Source organism: Bactrocera tryoni, chromosome 1 (genome assembly GCF_016617805.1).
Source record: "Bactrocera tryoni isolate S06 chromosome 1, CSIRO_BtryS06_freeze2, whole genome shotgun sequence".
NCBI classification, from domain to species: Eukaryota; Metazoa; Arthropoda; class Insecta; order Diptera; family Tephritidae; genus Bactrocera; species Bactrocera tryoni.
This window is the reverse complement of record NC_052499.1, coordinates 66,517,668-66,540,341: the sequence shown is the minus strand read 5'-3', so window position 1 is coordinate 66,540,341 and position 22,674 is coordinate 66,517,668. Positions and strand designations below refer to the sequence as shown.

The following is a 22,674-nucleotide window of genomic DNA, read 5'->3' as shown; positions in this document are numbered from 1 at the left end:
TTGCGGCCGGCGCAACTTTGTTGCCGATTATGCAAATGTCGCCTTACAAGGCATTAAAAACCAAAAGTGCGCTTGCCTAGATTGAGACAAACCTTGAATACTACAGATCCTTTAAGGTAAGCGGTAACAATGCACTTGAGTTTTTGAGTTGTCACTGCTGCCATTGCTCAACGAAATTATGACTGCTGAATTCGGCTAACACAAAAGCACAATGAAACTCCGACAGCATTATGCAAAGTGGCAATAAACTTTTCTTTTCAACTAATCTAATTTATTGCACGAAGCATCCAATATTGCGCAAAGTTATATGAAACATGCGTTGTAATTTACGTTATTATATTTGATCGGCGATTAATATAAGGACGCCGGCAAAGTTTGAGACAACTGAAGATAATACAAGGATTATCTCACATTGCCGAGAATGTAACATATGTATATCCAGTCCATTGAAGCAACATTACTTATTTAATAATAAGCTCTTTCCTCATCATTGTAAATAATTGATTCATGAGAGATAGTAGAGTTTATACGCAATCAGTAGTTTGATTAAACCTCCAATCCAGTATATTACTTGTGTATACAGAAACATTTTTGCTTTATTATTGTACTGTTTTCATAAATCCTACCTTGCGTAATAATTCTTGAATCCAAAATTAGTGCAAAAGAACAGCTTTGACATGTGGACTATTTGTGAAATCCTAAAATTATTATGAGACCCAAACTTTTCACCTTCTTGTAGTGAATCTTGTCTTGCTTTTCATATAGCTCATGTATTCCTTGCTTATACAGATTCTTAATATTTACAAACATATTTTCTAATGTTTCTAGAAAAAAGCAGATCTTTTTAAGAGCTGAAACAAATAAATTGCCAGATTTTGAATATGAGCACACGAAATGAGTTTATCTAATAACCTACTAGGAGCTGTTTTTTTTTTTAGTTTTGAAGCAGTTTTTCCGATATACGTTTGAGTACACGCAATGTTCTTAACTATTGGACAACTATTTTTCTCAAAATTTCTTTTATCAAACTGCCACAGGTTTGCATAAACCAGTTAAAATAATTTTTCATATCCATAAAGGACTATTATAAAGATGCTTTGGGACTGCCTTCGTTTTCATATTTGACAATTTTTAGTCTGAAATGATTAAAATAATGTCATTTAGTGCATTAAATATCAGGAAACATCAATCATACCTTTAATTTTGCCTAATAAGTAATACAACAAATACAACCCAATTGGAAACAAGACCAAGACCTTCTTCGACATTATTTTTGTACACCATTGCTTTCTCTCCAAGAGGAAAAATCTCGAATTACATTTGCGTATATACTTCTTTTAAATTATTTTAAACGTAATTTTGAAATAAAATTTAACTTAGCAGTCATAAATCAATATTTGTTGACCATTTATTTATCATGAAGTTAGCTGCAAAAATTCGCGGTATTTTTACATATGTAAACAAACCTATTCACAATAGATTCTCACTGAAACTCAATTAAAATAATACGCTACCTTTTTTATGTTATTATATATAAAAATACAATCTTATAGTGAATATTGTTCAATCCAAAAATATACGAAATTCAAAAGCATATAATTTTAAATATGAACATTTCAGACACTGCTCAAAAATATCTCACAATTCCCATAATTTAGTCACTATTGCCAACCACACTCATATGAACCACAACAAGAGACAACATCTGTCTACATTTCCTCCTTTCATTTCCACTTTGTTGCCTTTCGCACTACATTTATCACCAGCCTTGCCACTTTTGGGAAGAATTGATAAACGCAATTTAACTAAAGTAATTTTAGTAATTAGATAATAAAACAGTAAATTAGGTACTGAATTTATAAACTTAAATAATTTAGAACTTTTTTCAATTTTATTATGTTAAGTATAGATAAAAAATAATATGACATTTCCACCACACCATTCCGTGGTCATAGGTGGCAGCATCAAGTCTGCCACAACGGCACGGAGTTGAAAGGCGACTGGAAAGACGTTCCTCGAAAGTGACGATTTTGTGTGAATTAATAAACTATTTTTAATTAGAAAAGTGCATTAAACATTAGTTAAATGTGTATTATTGGCGTAGTGTCATAAACTGTGTACGAAGATAGCACAGGAATGCAATCAAAAGTGTTTCAGTGAAAAGTGCCCACCGCAGTTCCTTGTCCGTTTCTATAGTCTTGCAGTGTGTCTGGGTGAAAATCAAGTGTTAAATTTCTATAAAATAGTTTTTATTATAACAAATAAACGTAAAGCGTTTACATTTTAGCGCCAAAATACAGATTTTGAAGTTTACCGCATACGAATAATGTATGCTGTGAGCGTAAAGTGAAATTCTTTAGCATCGAAAATAGTAAAACTGCAGAAAAATACACTATTTGCGCTCGTTTGCTTTGGTTTTCTTCTCTATCATAGAAATAAATGCATAAAAGAGACGGGAAAGTGTACGATGCGCACTAGCCATCGCCGTCATCGCCTTGATTTTTCACTAACATTTCATGTTGAGAAATCACGAATGCGAATGTAAAGTGTTAATGCATAAAAAACTACTAGACAAAGTGAATTTTGTTTTCATTGTGAACATTGAACGTTGTTGTTGTGTGTGGCGAATATAACCATTCACTTTGAACGGACTGCCAAAATTTTCTACACATGACATTTCCACCACACAAATACAAATTTCTTTTGTTCGTCTACGACAAAACGACGGCATCGAAAAGAAACGAAGGTTGCATACCGCGTTTTGTGTAATTGATGCAACAACTGCATACAATTTATTCAAGCAGAAAAAAGTGAAAATATTAGCTACAAATAAAAAGAAGTGTATCTACGAATTACAAAAGTGTTTATAATGTATGCAAAGCGCATAGAGCACAATTTGAAAAAATGAAGAAGAAACGAAATTATAATTTCTCAACGCCGCCGCTAACTAATATCGTATTTGCCTTTACGTTTCCCATAGCCGTGCTTCGTTCTATAATCTGAAAAGGAAAAAGTCTGTGATTTTCGGTATCGTAGTGTTTTTTCATGTTTTCCCCTCCGCGCGCTGAATCCTTCCTCCAGCAACACTGCGTGCTGCCCATACGCAACACAAGTGCGAGTGCGCCTCCTCCCCGCTTATGCACCTTTCGGTTTAATTATATGTAAATGCTATCACATGCCTGCTTTACGTTTATTGGCGCTACGAAACGTGAAATTATTATAGACACCCAGTGCATTTCAAATAATTGTGAAAATGTGTGTATGTATGTAATTAATTTTGACACCTAACAACGAAAGCTATAACCAAGAAGTCAGTTCAAATGAAGTAAATAATACACACCTCACTACAGCAACAACAACAACAACAACAATTCAGCGAAGTTCACACTCGTAGTCATCATCATTTTTCCGCCGAAACATTTAAAAAAAATCGCCAATGAGTCGACGACAATCGCTTGATCGACCAGGTATGCCAATGTTGTTTATATTTATTTGTTTGTTTATTTAATTGGCTGTGTAAAATGCTATAAAATTAGAAAAACATTGCAAGCGAAGGTGAATTAATTGATTAGCACATAACAAAATACAATTTCCCCACACATGCCTATTCCACCACTTAGCAGCTGATGGCTGTATTTTTCCATTTATTCGCAAGAATGCAGGTAGCAAATGTGAAAAATTAGCTCAAAATAAATGCATTGAGCAATGTTGCTGAATGAAGTGTGGTGAATTGGTTGAACAAAGGTAAATATCTCTGCCGTAAACCACAAAAGGGTAAAAGTAGTCGTGGTTGTTTACGTTATGAACTCGTGCTGGTTGCTGTTGATTTTGTTTTGTGGCAAGTTTAGCTTTCAAACTAGGGCTTAAAATCGGGGAAGTTATCTTGATGCTGAATTTATGTAAATGTGAAACTATTGCGGCAACTCTTTTGTATCCAATTTACATATACATACACATACTACTGGGTTTTTACTTTTGTCATATGTACATATGTATATGCATAAATTGAAAATTGTTTATATCCAATTTTGCATATTCATATGCTTTCTTTATTAAATATAATACGTATAAATTTTAATATATCGACTTAGTTACAGTGTCGTAAAGATTCAAATTTACCTATTTAACAAAGCATAAGATACATACATTAATAAAAACAACAAGTATTTACTCCGCTTGGCAATTTTCGGAAAGAGAAAGTGCTGGTGTTGTAAATATTCAAAGGTGAGGAGCAATAAATTGATAAACGCGAAAGTAACTTGCGAAATTTATAACAAAATAAACTGGCGGTAAGCAAAATCTGAAGCAGTCAAAGTTATTGGCATAATTAAAATTTTTGGACTGTCGAACATTGATACAGTTATTAGTTTATTTGGTAGCAAATTCTTGACCTAAAAAAATCTTCTTCTATATTCTTTCTACGCGCATTGTAAATTTATAATAATTATTTTAGTTTCCACCGCCTATTCCGCAAACTAATTGACTTCTAGTGCATATGACATCACGCTCGCTGGACACCAGCATTTACAAACAAATAGTGATCATCGTGATTTGCATTTTTCTATATCGACAACCATTTTTGACCAACTCATTGGCTACGTTTTCTGTTGGCAGTCAACCAGACAGATTGCAGATCACCGTTATCTACACACATCACGAAATTTTTGCATTTTATCCACCGTGTCATTGTGTTGCTTGTTGTTGCTGTCGCTGCTGTTTGCGGTGTTGTCGGTAAATTTTTCGCATTCGTTTGTTGCGTTGCGTTGAAATTGTATTGACAGTCAAATGCCGGTAACTCTGGCTGCTATTTTAATTGTTGTTCTCTGTTTTCTACTCTTTCTCTTAGAAATTTGCCATGCCCTAGCACTTTGCAGCGCAAAAAGTTGCCGTGCGCCGTGTTTGCGGGCATAATGGTTAAATGTGGATACATACACATCCGTTTTATGAGATACATAATTTAATATTTTCTCATGTATATTTGTTTATGTGTTTGTTTGCATTTTTCTCGCAATTTCTCTGAAATGGACGGTTCAAATAAACCACAAACGAGATGGTTGGGAAATGAACTTTCCTTGTGAAATGTCAAACAGCACAAAGCACTGACTTGTCAAAGTTTCGTCGGATTGTAAGCAAAAATAAAAGAGCAACATCAACAAGAAGAGCTTAGGAACTAATTGGCAAAGGTGATTAGCTTTCTGTATACATACTATACAATTTTTTGGTCTTGATAAAGGTTGAGCTGTAACTTGAAATGTGTCGGTAAATATGAAGAAATGTACGTTACGAATTAAAGTTTTGCGATTATCTGGCGGTAGTTTTTAAGAAAATTCATTGTAATCCATGTTGTTGTTGTTATAGTGGCAGAAGATATTCCCCAAACATGCAGGTGAAGTAAAACAGGCTATTGGGTTAAGAGAATGTATGTAACCTTCTTCCGGCGTATATCGTCTTCGTATAATATCTGCCTTAATTTGGATTGACATAGCCATGTTTGTGGCTACACCAGGTGGTTTAATAAAATTGTATATGCTGGAAATATTATTCATGACTGGGTAAATTTGGAAAGCCTATAAAGCGTTTCTCTAAACCCTACCACTTCTCGTAATGTGTGAGAGATCATACTTGCTGTAATATGCTTGAATCCGAGCCGCCTCCAATGAGCACAGTAGAGCTTTAAACACTTTCCATGATCCTCTAGTAAATAACGCACTTGGAGTCAAACCACTACCCAATGCAGACGAAGGGCTCGATTCGCCTCGCGAATCTAGAGTTATTTTTGTGCAACTTCGTTCTGAATATCGTATCAGACATACCAAATATACATATGTCGTGCGATGACAACTAACTTGCTTTTACCACAGGGATTAGATAATCGCTACAACAACAACTCTGGCCCAGCTGCCTCCACTCATCTAACACCTCTCTATATGTACATATATGGTCCGAACCCGTTGAAAGAGCACCTGAACCTTACCATCCAAGCGGGACTTAGAAAACGGTTACAAAAACAACGATACAACTGTGTTATACTTCCACTTGTATTCTGTTCTTTTCCAAAAAGGTTTCAGTTTTTGTTTCGGATCAAAATTTGTGAAGTATTGCAAAAATTAAAAAGGCTATATCCACTTTCCGTTAGAAACTCCAGTTTATTTACCTGGTTTTTGAATTAGTATTAAATAAAATTAAAAGTATAAAATTTAAAACTCCTTAATAATCGGTTACTTATTTTGTAAAAATGTGGAGTTCCTGACTTCGTAGCCGATCTCCAAAAGGACCTCCTGGAAAAGGTGTCTGGTGGTGGCTTAGATTTTTCTTCATAAAATTATCTCAAAACCAGAAACCAAAAAATAATAATTTTATAAAACCGCCAATAATCGAAGGACTTATCAAAATTAAAATTTTGGAAAAAATTACAAATATATCCGAGAAGGTCGTATGAAAATTTCAAGCCGATAGGTCTACCTATTTGGGAGAAATTTTACTCATCATTTGGGATCCAATTAGCTGCACATACACACATACATGTACATATGTACTATATACATATGTAGAAGTCAAAATCTTTTCATGGAATGCCGCTAAAATGTTCACATTAAGACTAAACTCGTATATCTTATCACCTTTCAAAATCATGTTTATATTGTCGTAAATTAGTAATCAATTATCAATTCGATAATATATGTATTAGCAAGCCATAAGTTTCTGGAATATTGCACATGCGATTTTTAATTTTTTTGTTAATAATATTTATTTTTTTAATTTTTTTTTAATATTTAATTTTTTTTTAATATTTTTCAATTTTTTCCTTTTTTAATAACAATGTGCTAAAAGACACCAATTCGAGTATTAATAAAAAGTAAGCGCACCGCAATATGCCGTTACGGTTGTTTACCTTTTATGTATGTTTATTGACTATTGATAACCTTGAACTGCAAGTAATGCTGTTCGTCTGGCACTGCTCTCCCTTGGCGCTTAAGCATTCTCAACACAAACTTGGCACAAGAAATGCGGCAAATGGCAAGTGTTGAATGCTTTAAAATTTAATTGTGTACTTAAGTGTTGCTTAATTGTGCTAAATTAATATTACACACACACACACACACACCCAAGCATAAATTATGGAATGTAGGAAGCACAGCAACCACATACTTAATGCCAAATAATATGTGTCAAAATGTTAATTATGCACTAATAAATTATTTAATAAGCACTAAATATCTAATGCACTAATATGTGCAAGTGTTGCCATTTTACATACATATATTTGTAAGCATTATTCAGTAGCATTCCTCCACTGCATTTAGTCGGGCCAACAACACACAATTATGGCTTTGCATGGTAGTTCCACCTAATTAACCGAATGCATCTGTTTGTGATTAGCAATCGAATTGCTTATCAACACGGCATCTGATAATCAGCACACTCACATACACCCACACACATCTACACACAATCGGCTGTTACTTATTTATACTGGCACTTCACAATGATTATGCAAACAAATTGCGGCAAATATATGGAATTTGCAAAGCTTTGTAAATGATTGGTAATTGACACTTACATAAATTAGCTGTCACCCGTTGAAGTGCAGCACAAATAAATAAACAACATGCCTACAAGCCTACGACTCGTTAACGTTTGTACTTCGTACGCCTCATACGTTATTGTTGCTGCAGGGTTTAGCATGTAAGTCGTTGTTGTGACGTAATGACGAGCCACACCTACTCAAGGTCTTTGTTACTTTGCATGCAAATCGAAATATTTAGTGAGACTTGCAGTGCTAATTACGCTAACTGACATGTGTGCAATAAAACTAATATTCATATGATAAACAGTCATGCAAAAATATTAATTTCAGTTGCAACGAAGTTATAATACCCTGCACAAGTGCATTTTGTAAAGATGGCTTAACAAATAAGTTTTCCATATAAGAATTTGATTTGGTTTGCTGAGTTGGTATGACAGCTTTATGCTATAGTGGTCCGATCTGAACAGTATTTTCGTATATTGTAGGGCTGCCATGCTTTCATGCAAATTCCATGAAGATATGTTGTCAAATAAAAAAGTTTTCCAAACGCGTGCAAAAAAATCTATATCTAAAAAAACAGAGGGAGAGACGGACAGATATAGCTAAATCGAATCTGCTCGTCGTGCTGATCAATTATATTAATATATAAAAGGTCAATTAAAAAGCCCCCGTCTTACAGTAGTAAAACACATTTTCTTTTTTGGCAAAAATCGATTGATCATAGCGGTCCTCAAACTTTTCGATACCATTTTTGTAGTACAATTTGTACTCAGCTTCGAAATAGGCCTCAGTTTCAGCGATCATTTCTTCATTCGACGAAAATTTCTTTCCAGCGAGCATTCTTTTGAGATCTGCGAACAGGAAAAAGTGTCTAGGGGCCAGATTTGGAAAATACAGTGGATGCGGAAGAAATTCGAAGCTCAGCTGGATTTTCACCATCGTTTTCACTGGCTTCTGATACTATCCTTTGGCTTGGTGAAACAGCACTTTTTCTCTTCAAAGGCGGACGTTTTTCGGCGATTCGGTCCTTTGAAGTATCCAATAATGCTATGTAAAAATCGCTGTTCCGGGTAATACCTTTTTCAAGGTAGTTATTAAAAATTATTCCATGCGCATTCCAAAATACAGACGTCATAACCTTACCAGGAGACTGTTGAATATTTACACGCTTTGTCGCGGGTTCATCCTGTGCTCTCCACTCGGATGATGGTGGATTAGACTTTGGAGTGAAATGATGGAGCCTTGTCTCACCCATTGTCACATTTCGACGCAAAAACTCGGGTTTATTACGCTTGGACACTAGCACCCACTTTGCACAGAGCGTTCTTATACACAAATATTCGTCAAAGATATGATGTCCACGTTCAGTTGATATCTTTAGATTGTCTGCTATCTGAACAACTCCACTTTACGGTCATCTAAAATTATTTGTGAACTTTTTTGATGTTTGCGTCGGTAACAAGCTCTTATGGGGTCTAAACTTAACATATCACTTCTTCATGATTGATTTTCCTGCAGCAGGCTCTACGTTGTTTCCTTCTGAATGTTATAAACTTTGTGACAAAATTGATATACCATTTGTAGGGTGTAAAAATGCAACGAAACACTTGTTGTTCACTTCCACTTCTCAACATACATACATACATATTGTCTGCAATACTAATTACAAACAAAATATTTCACATTTAAAATTTCGTGCTATGCGCTTAAATATGTATGTGCTTAATTAGCATGAATTGACCTAGGTCCGTGATACCACCCACGAACACCGCTATTACCGGTGGCGTCGAGGCCACCATAAATTATGCTTACATAGTGTCAGCTGAATTTTGGCGTTTCAATGAAAGTGTGTGCACCTCGGCCAATCAAATAGCTGGCGCATATTTAGTAAATCGATTAGCCAGCGCGAGGCGCTCGTGCACAAAGCGCGCTCCTCGTATCACCCGCCATTATTTAATTCGTAGTGTTCATTCTAATGGCATTTCGTCACGGCATGATGCGCATGGCACGCGCGTTTAACCGCAGCGACGACGAAATTGTGTATGCATTATACACCCAAACACACACATCGCGACGATCAAAAGCAATAGAAAGCGGCTGCTGCTGCTAAAATAGTTAGCGGCGCAACATTTAGCGACCCGAAAAACCAATAATGACAAAGTTTCCACGCAAATTTCCGCAAGTTGTTGTTTTGTTGTTGTGGGAATTTTGATTTGATTTGCCCGACAACAGCGCTTCATATTCTGCTGCTTCTATGTACATATGTATGTATCGCTTTTTCGCATACTCACACATTCTGAGCTATGAGGTTCTAAACAAAATAGCGCCATTTTCGTCAATTTCCTCTGTTGTTTGCACATAAAAAATTCATTTATTCAAATTGTTAGCGGTTAACGTGTACACAGTGCACATTCTCATCTCTGCATACGTATGCACACGAGCATGAAAACAACAAATTTACCAGATGCATAGGTGTTCTCACTAAAATATGCCCAGTCATCCATTCGCCACAGGTGACGAATTGTTTCAGCTAGTTAGTTGTACACGCCTGCCAAATTAAAGGGTTATTCGTTAGTTATTTCAATCAAAATTGGCACGAGAAATTATTTAATTGTTTACTAAAATTTTTATTCAGAAAACATTTGTTGATTTTATTCTAAAAATTATTTAAGATATCTTAATCATTATAATAGATTGCAGTAATGACAGTTATTTGCTTTTGAAATTTAAATATAGTATATTATTCTTCAATTACATTTATTTTCAATTGAAAAGTTTTGTCCGAAAAAAGAGAGCAATTGCACTCTTCCCTTCTTCAACTAAACTAACTAAACCACTAAAATTATTCCCCTTCGCAGTTTTTTCTTTTGAAGAACTGACGCAGAGACTCTTATCACTAATTTCGATTAAAAAAGTATGCTTAGCACAAGTCGAATACGCATTCCACCCTTCGCTCTCTTGATTCATGTTAAGAAAATTGTGAACAAATTTAATAATAAAAAAATGTTACATCAGAAAGTTGATTTCATAAATCTAGCAACTACGAGCAAAAAATGTTGATATTTCATGAATCAGTTCAAGATTTTCCAAATCGTTTTATTTCTTTCCACGCTTCTCGCATGGTTTGTACGGGAGGCCCTTTCTTTTTAAGTATCTTTTTTAGTACTTAGTACTGAATCCTTCCTTCTAGAAACAATTTTAAGCGATTCATTTAACTATTTGACACTGAAACCAACTATACCGAACTAAAGCCAATTCGTTACATTTGCCAGGGGAGCACTAAGAGCAACACCCTCTAGCCACATACTCGATAGATCACATTACATCACTCGCCGCCAATGCACTTGGCCCGCTAATGTCAAATCGTTTAGCGAATTCAACGAATACATTGGATGCGCGAACGCAGTTCGTGTTGGCAACTATTTTGCATGACGTGCATGCGTGCCCAGCTGCATATGCCTGCATACAAATATACACGGGTGTAAGCAAATAGCTAAGCGTCGGATAGCCGCTTGATGGCGTGTTGTTTGCACGCCAATTTCGCCGGCGCAGGCAGTGAGCATCAGCGGCAGTGCGCCACATCAGACAACACCAATAATAATAGCATTAAGCTGCCATTTGAGACAAACTATGCTCATAGTTTGTGTACTAGGTATGTGTGTGTGTGTGTGTGTGTCGTTGTGCGGTTCAAGCGTCAAACAGCAAGCAGCACAAGCGAACGCATTCGCGTCTCTTTATACGCTCACACATCTATAATTTATTCATTTCGCTGCTATAGTTGCTGTTGTTGCCTTTTTAGTGCCACACTTAGTAGCATTGTTGTTGCTATTACTTGCTATAAACATATGCATATTAATTCAATAACGCTGTGACAGCAAATATCGTCTATTTCCCCCCTTTTTGTGTTTACACTTTGGCATAGTTGCGTTTTTCACTTTGCTTTGCTGTCGCTTTTTTGCCATTTTGTCATTGCTGTCGCTGCAATGCAACCCTGACCTACAATTGCCAATAAATCATACAAAGTGCAATGCAAAGAAAAAATTCAAAATGAAGTGTGACAGTAAAAATGCTAATGATTGGTATAATGTCTTAAAGAAAAAACGATTATTTTTTGCTGCCAGGGTACGAAGTTGTTTTGTTTTCGTTTTTTGTCGGGAGAAGTTAATGTCATTCAATTAAGTGGCATTGTTAGGTGTGCTTTTGACATAAAGAAATTATAGTTGTAATTACAAAAACTTACAGAATTAACATAAATTATATTTACTATATGTAGCATAAATTGTGGTTTAGAGGTTTGTGGCTTATTTTGAACTAACTGCATTTAAATTTTCCTTTTTTTTCTAAGAAATCAAATCACTCTTATTGGAACACCCTGTATTTACTTACCTAGAAACATCGCAAAGCTAGAATGCTATCAACTATATTCCTAAACTCCTAAAAAATGTGAATTCAAATAACAAAAATTTAAATTCATGAAGAATGCAACCCTGTCAAGAATCAGTTGGCGATTTTAGACAGTAGTCTTTGCGTGGTCTCACCTGCTAAGTTGTGTTATTGTGATCTCAACTAATAACATATAAGGTATTAAAAAACGTGACTTGTTATTTCAGGGGTATTCCCTGATGAAATCATAACATACTATGTGCCGAAGTATAATATTCCACGACTTTCTGAAATGACATCATTCAAAGTTCTTAGGTAAAGATAATAAGTCCCAATAGGACTGTTACTGGACCTACCCATACTAGTACCAAGAATAGCGTTTGCATCAACTTTAAAAGCTCACGTGATCTTGACTTGACTTCTCCACATCCTCATTTCGTTCCATATCGTTATGAAAATGACAAGAAAGAGGTCTATCTTAGCTTTTACGTCTTTAGATCTTGGAAAGAACAGCGCTCAAATAACGGAGAATCATTGGGAACGCTCTACCGATGACGCTCTTTTCGGTTGAATATATACTTTCAAAAAAAAAGTTCAAAATTTCACTGGGTAGCAAAAGCAGCAATAACATGGGAGGATTCCACTCTGGAGGACTATCTTCCAAGCAACAATGGTATACAGACGACTCTAAAACTTTCGATTGAATTGGGGCTGGAGTAGTGGGCCCACACACAAAACTCCTCATGGACAGGTTTCTAAGCATTTTTCCAGCTGAGATTTAGGTTATGTCAAAATAGTATCCTAGAGAAACACGGAGTCGGTGAACGTATTGGCATTCTCAGTGCGAGTAAAGCAACGCTTTAGGCAATCTTGTCGAAGAAATCAAATCTACAATAGTACTGGAATGCACCAAAATACTTAACAGGTTGCCATTCCATAATACCATGTTCAGACCGATACTTAATCACACGATTCCGGCTGTTGAGTGGTTTATCCCACTAATCTTATAAATTTATCAAGATTTCGCCATACAAAAATGACAGTTCAAAATCACTTCATCGGAGTGATTTGAAACTGATCCACGCTAAATCTCTCTGTGCGAATCTGATTTTGCGCCATCTACTTGGCAGCATTGGAAATCTATTGCATTATCACAGCTGATTTAGACACTACAAAAAAGAAAAAATGTAAACAAACAAATTTTTATTAGAGCAGTGAATCTAATTTCTGCTGGAAATCGACTTCCCAAATGAAAAAATGCGTCCATTATTTCCATTATATGGAAAATATTTAAAAGAATACGGCTTTTATTACAAAATACTATATACAATGTTTTCTTTTGATCAATATTGAGCGATGTAAATTCTTGAATGGCAAAAACAGCTGTTTTTTAATCCTTTCAACGGCAGTAAAAACACTGTTCAGTTATGAAATGGTTAAATGTAATCTAATCTTTTAAATTTTCGGTCTGAACATGGTATTAGCATGGATCCGTGGGCATAGAGGCAGCGAATGACCATGAGCTTACCGATTTCTGACAAAAGAAGTTGCTGTCACCAAGCCAATATGACCGAAGCTGGCCTCCGCTATTGGCTCCTACACATTACGAAAGGAGCTTTTACGCAAGTAACTTGTTGGCTAAATATTTCCACGTCCAATTGCCCAGAAGCCATATTCAAAAGAACTTCAAATCGTTTTCTACTGAATGCGCCGGTAACAAATAATAATCTGGCAGTACAAGCTGGTCAATCGGATCCATAATGAATAAAATACCCAATAGTTTTAATCTCCAAAAATTTCTTGCATTCTCCAGCCATCGATAATAAATATCGTGATTACGGACAGGCTATGAGATTAGATGTTAATTTTCTGGTTCGAGTGAAGGGTTGACACCTTGACCTGAAATGCTCTAAGAAGCTCAAAACGCCTATATTGTTATTTTTTTACATATTTCGATCCCTGTATCCTAGTGTTATGGGGGGTTAGACATTAAAAAAAATTATGCTGAGAAAGCTCACATGAATATTATGGTACTTGACAACTATCAGAGTACTCGGTTTCGGGAAAATGCTTGTGTTTATAGCGAGCGTGGCTTATTTCAATATACCTCTTAGCTAAATATTGTTTTGCGTACCATAAAGTAGGGATAGTCCGAGGGTGTCCGCCGCTTTCAAATGCGATTCTTTTCTTCCCTAAAAGTTTAATAGATAAGCATTAAGACTGTCTTCGCAGAGAAAATCACACCAGTATTCTCATATTTCATAGGCCCTACATTCATACCAAATCCAAGTTGATTCGCCTTTGCAGCGTACCACTTAATATAAAAACGTTTTATTACCCACAATTAAAGTTCTATATTCAAAAATATCATTACTTCCATTATTATTACTTTTATACTGCATCAATATCCTTTACCAATCGCACACTACAAACACTTTTCTAGCATTTGCTTCACCTCACGTAAGCACCATTCTCGGCCAGACGACAAAAGCACATGGCAAACTATTGCCAAGTCTCCGCTCGTCGCTTTGCCGCCTTCCGCTTGCATTCATGGGAATGCCCCTGACCTCATTTTTGCCCACTTACTTACATTTAATTCCCCAGTGGTGCCACCGAGAAGCGGTAGTGAGCCAGACTCTTGCTCGTGCCAATTGTCAGCGAGTCTGATAAATCGACAGCATTAGCTTGCCGATATGGCATATGTGGGTGCGCGATGTTTGAGCATGCTAATGGTTAGACTTGTTAGAATCATGTCACTTGACTTACAGCTCAGGCAGTTAAAGAGCCAATAAACTGCTCATTATTACGCTGCAACACGCATTTCCCGTTCGCATTTAATATTTTATGAGACCCCTTTTTTCCAGCCTTTTTCTAGCAGACTTTTTTCATGCTTCAATGCGCTGTCGCCATAAATCGTTACGCATATATACACACACATATGGTTGTCTTGTTGTTGTTATTGTTGCTTTTGGGTTTCTCGTGTATTGTCACAGCACAGCGCAGAATTTCATGTAAAACCGATTTCTTATCAGCAACGCTAAAAAGATTGTCGAGCTGAAATGAAATAAAATTTATTGTTGTTTTTATACGCTGTCATTGCGGTGATGTATATGTTCATGTGCATGTGTGTGGGTATGACTTTTGCAATAGCCACCGCACCAAGCTACTGGAACAACCTGTGTGCGTGCGCTTGAGTGGCCGCTGATAAGGCTTGTCGATGGATGGCGACGGCGACGGAGGTGGTCGGGGTTAAGCATGAAGCGAACTTCGTTTTGAGGTTTTTCGCTTTTATCAGCAATCTTTATTTTTTACTACGCCTCTGCCATGAAATGTATAAGGTTTTTATAATCGCTGTTCAAAACGTTTTCAGTTCGCATTCCTATGGGCCATACGAAGTATGTATTTACTCATTGGCACTAAGGTCCTCCTCTACGTGTTAGCTCCGTAGCGATAAAATTGTATTACTAAAGTTGAAGCGTTTTAAATGTTGATAACTAAGCTCTTTCGTAAAGATAACGCAGATAAGATAGCATGTTCAGCAACAAGTGCTAATCACGTAGAAATAATTTTATTAGTAATTCTAACTTGTTTATTAAAATCTAATGTGAAGTTAATTGGGCAAATAAAATAGTGCGTAATACTCGATATTAAAAATATAATAGAAAACCCTTGGGTAAATGTATTATTATTATTAGGCAAATTTGATATTATGCGTCAGTTGATAAGGTCACTTTGTCAGGAATCTCAAGGTCAATTCGTTTATACTATTCCACTTATAGGAGAAGTCTTATAAGCAATGTATATTGGGACAAAAAAGCTCCGGGAATTGTAATTAAATTCGCTGGGTAAATGATATTTGAAAAAATTGTATTTTGCTAAGTTGGTAGGTAGAGCTCGACATATCACGCGAGTCCGTCTGAATGATTTTGGTGGATATCTTGAGTATGAAGGGCGTTTTTGCTCGACTCGTCCCGATAAAGCTGCGTTTTTTTCAAAAAAAGTACCATAAACAGGTCTCTTTGGACAATCTTGATCGTGCGAATTCCCATCCCACATACATGGAGACCATTACAACTGCCGATGAGACATGGATTTATGAGTCAACAATCATCGAAATAGAGGGGAAAAAACTAGCCGAAACCAAAAAAAACGACGTCAAAGCTGCTCAAAAATCAAGCTATACTCATTTTGTTTTTTTGATATTCGTGGTTTGGTGCATCATGAATTTGTTCCGGAGGGACACACAGTCAATAAAAAGTTCTATTTCACCTACTTTGACGTTTACGTGAGAACATCCGTCGAAAATGGGCGTCATTGTGGAAGAACAATTCTATCGAACCACGATTGTCACCGAATTTAAAGCAAGAAACGCAATGAATACCATGGATCAACCACCGCATTCACCATACATGGCTCTGTGTGATTTTGTCTTGTTTCTCAAACTGAAATTTCCACTGCGTGCAACCCGTTTTCAGTCAATCGAAGAGATAAAACAAAATTCGCTGAAGGAGCTGAAGGCCATCCCAAAAAGTGCTTATGAAAAATGTTCCGAGGACTGGAAAAATCGTTGTCATAAGTGTATTACATCTGATGGAGATTACCTGCGACTATTAGATCCAAAGCTAGGACAAGTCTTCTAGCAATCCAAGTGAGATTATTCGTGACTTCACGAGAAATCAGCCTATTTACATAACTAAAGGATAGAACAGCCAAAATTTGCACGTGAAACATTAAGAATGTAGTTATTGGATCCTTACGATTATTGAGACTTGCTAATACATTTGAGAGATTTTTATTGACCCCGAAATTATCTTGCTCTCTCCCAATTGACTTAACTAAAAGTTCTTGTTGTCTTCCGCTATTGTGACGTAGTTCAAAAGTAATTTTAAGGCCCGAGATTTACTAAAGTGATGAATCCATTTTATATCCTTGCCTTTGAAGCTTTTAGATTTCATGCTTTCCACTTTTATGAATTCTCGTATCAGTCTGGTGTGCGTCCAGATATAGATTTTTATTTTTGCTGTCGTTGTGGTATTAAACATTTACTAACTGTTTTCGGGTTCATCCTCAGTCGGTCCCTTTAAATTATTAGACTTCTTTTGGTAACTTCGAGGGTTTGGAGTACTTTTCCGAGCTCGCAAAGTTTTCCATCTTCAAGGTAGGTACCAGTGAAGCTCTTTTCTGGATTCGTGAGGATTTCTATCTTGTATGTAGGCCCCACTGGAGTGCACAAAAGTGCGGGTAATGAGTGTCCGCTGTTGCTATGTGTCATTTCTAGCGTTCGGAGGCATTTCTCAATGATTCAGCTACAGTTCCCTTTCCGAACGCATTATTATTTGATAGTATGAATATGTCCTTTCGGTGCCTTGTAGATGCAAATTGTCGTTCTGGCATTATAATTTCTTCACTTTGCCGACGTTTTAGTCGGAAGAAGCCTTTATCCATATTTTAAGTATCATTGACAGCTAGCTGTAAAGAACCGTAGCCGTTCAATCATTTAAGCTGTGCAGCAATTGAAGAACTCTCGCATTACTAAAATCACTTCTCGAATATAAGCTACTTACCGATTTGAAAGCAATGATCCTTGCTGCAATAATTTTTGGTAGAGTCAGCTGGAAACGTATTGGATTTTATACCTTTCGTTAATCGTGCGAACTGACTGGAATCGATAATGTGTAGTCGCCTCCACAGCTAGGCTTAATGTGAAGTGTCGATACATGTCGTTCTTTTGATCTTTATTTTAGGATATTTATTACTAGAAATGGTGGTACAACTGTTCTTGATCTTAGGATTCTGATTCTTACAAAGGATCAGTTTTTCAATTGTTCAAGTGTTGTCATTCTGACTTGGCCTGATAATAATTACCATTACGGTATTATTATTTCAACATTTTTACATGGTTTGGTTTTGGTTATAGTATAGTAGGTATGGGTCTACCAGTTCTAGATTGAATGCTAGCAACTTATGTACAAGAAACTAGAATACTTTCAGAAGATATCATCCCATTCATATTGTTAACTGAAGTTTTAATCGAAAAAAGCTTAGCCTAGTCTAGTTCTTTTATATATAATTTCTTACAAAAAGAAATTCTCTGTTTTTATTTTTTTTTTTAATTTTTTTTTTTAATTTTTAATTTTTTTCTTAATTTTTTTATTTTTTTTATTTTTTTTTAATTTTTTTTAAATTTTTTTTAATTTTTTTTATTTTTTTTTTTATTTTTTATTTTATTTTTTCTTTTTTTAATTTTTAAAAAATTCCCAGCCTCAAATATAAATTTTATTTCCAGTAAAAACTATTATCCCCCAAACTGCTAAAATAATAGTTTATGTCTACATTTACTAAAAGCCTGAAATATTGCAATTGTAACTTCCCATTAACTAACTGCAGTTAATTACATTTCAAAACTATATTTTACATAACCTAAAACCTAAAATCACAGACAAACTCAATTTGGTTGGCACTTCATTTCGCACACTCACCAAAAATTATGCCATTTACTTGTTACCCACTTTAATCGAATAAAAGTTGTATCCTTTGCCATGATTTATACTCACCTCATTCGGCTTCGCACACACAAAATTATTCATCCTTTTCTAATTGCCACTACATCATCAACGCCTACGACATTTCTTAGCTTTTCCGTTGCATACTTGCAGGCGCGCAAGCATGTACACACGTGCGCGCGTGTGTGTGCTGTTGTTTGTCTTGCGCGTATGCGGCAACCCACATAAATGTGTATCGCAAGTTTTTCAGGGGTTGCTGGCGCTTTTGGCTGTTCGCTGTTGTTGTTGCGTCGCCATTGCATCGCAACGTTATGAATTTCAGAATTTCATCAAAAAGCATAGAGCGAACCGCACCAGATCTGTATCTATCTATTGTAGCTACGTAGCTGTGCTTGTGTACATGCATGTGTGTGTGTGTGTGAAAAGCCCAATTTACAGACGCTTAAATGGCAAGTTGAAAGCGCCTTCAAGGCGGGTTAACCGAACGAAAGGTCGCACGCCAGCCGCCGGACCATATGCCTAGGCGCGTTTCATCTATCGGCCAGTAGAGCCAGAAAAAGAGCGAGAGAACGCAACGCTAGTCGGCACACACACGGAGAGTGTGTGTCCAAGTGCCAGAGCGAGAGTGTGCACGCGCGCCGTTTTAAGTTTACTCGGAGAAATTTGATTGTCAAATACAAGAAAAGTGCGTTTCGTGAGTGTAAAAACTTGAGCGCGCGCGTTTTCCTTCACTGGCCGGTCGCTAATCACGATTGATAGCGACTATACGCTCGTGCTTTTATATGCGCGCGTGTGTGTGTGTGTGTGTGGCGCGACGACGCGTTATCGCCGTCGTATCCTTAGCGCCGTGCCACGATGTCTACGAACAGCTCAAACAATAAACGCATACAACAACAGTAAGGTGAGTGGAAGTGTTTTCCATGCCGCCGCTCCGCACTGTATAATAACAGAATAACAGTGTTTTTCAACTTCGTCACACATTGACGCGACGAGACGCGACGTCGTTGCCACATGCGCGCTATTCATTATTTCAATATGGTTATACTAATTTTGTTTGCCAGCTAACGGTGTATCCGGTGCCACTCGACATTTCTATGTCACACACGCATGCAAACTTTTAGCATAGTTCTGCTTGCAATTGTTATTTGTTGTTGTTGGAGCTGTTGTTTTAATTATGCGCAGGAGCGGCATTAATTTCTTGTAGCAGCGCATTCGTCAAACCGTCAGCAATGCTGGAATGTCCGCTGTACATGCTGCTCACTTGCGGCTTGGCGCGGCCGCAGCGTCGCTCGCGTGGGGCGGGGCGGCTCCAAACCATCCATATCGCATGATTTTTAATGTAGATACACTATTAGCGCTTGGCGTTGCTTTGTTGGTACACCGAAAAAAGTATAACACCGTTATTCGCCGCACTGTGGCAGGCGCGCGGCGGGTGGCGTTTGGCGGGCGGCCCGCGCCGCATACTCAATTAATCGATTCGATTTGTTTGCGCGGCGTGTGTACACATTTTTACTTGGCTCTAGGCGTTTTTATTTATTAAGGGTTACTTGTGCGCTGAGCTTTGATGTATGCTTGTGCGCGCCTGTGTGTGTGTGTGTGTTTCATTTCAGCGTTTGGCATTTGATATTTGTGTAATTGCCAGGTAGGCATCAGCGCATTTTTCTGCGCTTTGGTCGCGCTATCATTTCGGTTTGACCGCTTTTGCTGTCTGTTACTCTATGAACTTGTTGTTGTTGTTGCTAGTGTTGCTGTGCTGTTGTTGGCGCTTTTTATCCGCCTGCATTATATTACATTATTTGCTCTCATGAGAGTGTTTTGTCATTTTTTCACCCCTTTTACGGCTTTGTGGTATACCGTTGCGCGTTGCTGTTGTCGCTGCTGTTGTTTCTTGTTTTTATTATTGCTGTAATAGCATTTGCTATTGTTGGCTTTGCATTTTTGGTATGCATTCTGTTGATTTTTCGTTGTTTATGCGCAATCATTCGCCGCTGCTGGCTTTTTCTATCGGCACATTCATAGTTTTCTACTTTCCGCTTTGCACTTTTTCTTTGCGCTTTGCGCCTGTGTTAGTTGCGTTGCACAGGTTTACAGTTTTTTAATTAATATTCACTTTATTGCAGTGAAATGTGGCAACATTGCAGCGCTGAATTAAATCTGCCACAGCCATGTACATATGTGTGTGTGTGCGACAAAGCAAATTCATTTATTGAAATACATGCTGCACATACATGCGCATGTATGTGTGTATGTGCAATAACCATGTTGAGGGTGATTAAAATGCAATTGCTTATAAATTGAATTTTAATTGCACAACATATTTATTCAAAGCTAATCCATACAAATCTGAACGCTCATATGAATATTATTTCTTAGGTCAGGTTAATAGCTTTTTGTACATACATACATATGTATGTGCAAGTTATGTAAGTATACATATTATTTTCCTTGGTGAAAGCTATAAATATTATGGCAATCTTATGGTTATCAAGCTATTTGTATTGCTAGAACTTGACGAGATTTGTATTGATTTATTGAGGCTGATGAGGGTGTCATTGAAGTGAAGATGAAGATGAAACAATTATTGTGAAGCAGTTTAAGTCGACTTAATATTTGATGTATATTTTGATTTTTATTTTTTTTTGTCCCTGTTTTATCGTAGCTTCCGGTTGAAAATAGATTAATTCAGTAAAATCAACACGAAGTTTCTTGCTAATATTGGCCCAAATAACTAAAATTTCTATCATCGGCACAAGTCGACTTAAGCAACTTTACGACATAATTCCTTAAGCAGATAAACATTAACCGTTAATTGCCTATAGATGTCGCTTTACAAGTCTTTATTTGAAAGCGTTAAATATTCTTAAGTATTGCGCAATATATAACCGTAGGCATGAAATTAACTCGAAATTTCTTAATAACCGACTATTTGATGCCTGAAATTTTAGCTCGTGATCATTTGGTTTCAACAAGACGGCGCCCCTACCCACACATCGCATCAATCAATGCATTTATTGAGAGAACACTTCGGTGAGTAGATAATTTCATGTTTCGGGCCTGTCGATTGGCCATCAAGATTATGTAATATCACGCCGTTAGACTTTTTCCTGTGAGGATATGTAAAGTCTAAAAACTTTGCGGACAATCCTGCTTCAATTCAAGCCTTGGAGCAAAACGTAACGCGTGTCATTCGTCAGTTACTAATCGAAATGCTCGACCGAGTCAACGAAAATTGAACTAATGGTTGGACCATCTGAGACGTAGCCACGGCCAAAAATAAATCCCAAAGAATATTCTTTCGAATGATAATAAACATTCCACACTAAATATGAAGTATTTCTTCTTTAAAAACTCAGGGAACCTCAAAATGAATCTCGGGTGGTTCTTAGCCATATCAGATGGTTTAGCCTCGACCTGGTACAGTCGATCGAGCACAAGCGCCAAATTCGCCCCTATCTCTTCTATGCCCTTTAACTAAGCCCACTTGAAAGTATAGCAACTCTGAGTTACAATAAGGACAGGACTCCTTTTTCTATCGTATGGACAGCTGCTCTATCGGAATACGTCAATTGGGCGCATAATAAAACTCCTTTGCTCTAAATCCATTATTTTTCATGAATTTGGATACAATTTCTGAGAATGGAAAACCGCTCACAGTCAATTTTCCCCACGGAATGTTTACATTCTCGTAACACTCTTTATTTGTCGGCGGAGTTTCGACGAGGTCTCGGAAAAATCTTGGAACTTCAAGGTTTTCATTTAGCTTAGGCAGAATGATTCGATTTTGGTCAAATATTCACCGTTTTGTTCGATAACTTGTTGCCATTTTGAAGATAATTTGAAATGCTCATTTCTATTGGCAAGAAACTGGAATTGTTGATTTTCACAAGCTTCTCTTGAGTCGTATTTTTAACAAGCTAAATCATTCTCCAAAGGCAAGAATAGGTAATAAACACTTGATGACAGGTCCGGACTATGAGGTGGATACATAAGAACCTTCCAACTAAACTCTCTGAGCTTATGGCGAGTACCTATCGGTGTGTGTGACCTGGCCTTGCACTGGTTGTACACAATTTATCTCCCTTTTGGCAATGGCCGCTTCTTGATGATTACTTCCTTCAGACAGTCCAATTTTTGACACTGCAAGTTCAAATTAAGAGTTAAGGTGTAGTGGAGTAGTTCATAGCATATTATTCCCGACGCAAACACATCCTGATCATCAATCCTGGCTTTACCTCCGGCTCCTTGTGTCGCTCCCAAACA

The 22,674-nt window shown here is 36.9% G+C and overlaps 1 protein-coding gene and 1 long non-coding RNA gene across 2 annotated transcripts in view; one reads left to right on the top strand and one right to left on the bottom strand.

Moving 5' to 3' along the window:
* Positions 1–541: 541 nt before the first annotated feature.
* LOC120766333 lies at positions 542–1,422 on the bottom strand. Its single transcript, XR_005704593.1, has 2 exons — positions 1,196–1,422; positions 542–1,136 (listed from the first exon to the last, which is right to left on the bottom strand). It is a non-coding gene; the product is annotated as an uncharacterized LOC120766333 (long non-coding RNA).
* A 607-nt stretch (positions 1,423–2,029) lies between these two features.
* The window catches only part of LOC120767000 (mucin-5AC), a 105,347-nt gene continuing 84,702 nt past the window's right edge, over positions 2,030–22,674 (top strand). Inside the window, exon 1 of the mRNA XM_040092810.1 lies at positions 2,030–3,467. Within this exon, the coding sequence (XP_039948744.1) occupies positions 3,437–3,467 (31 nt within the window). The 5' untranslated portion in view covers positions 2,030–3,436. The remainder of the gene's footprint in view (positions 3,468–22,674) is intronic.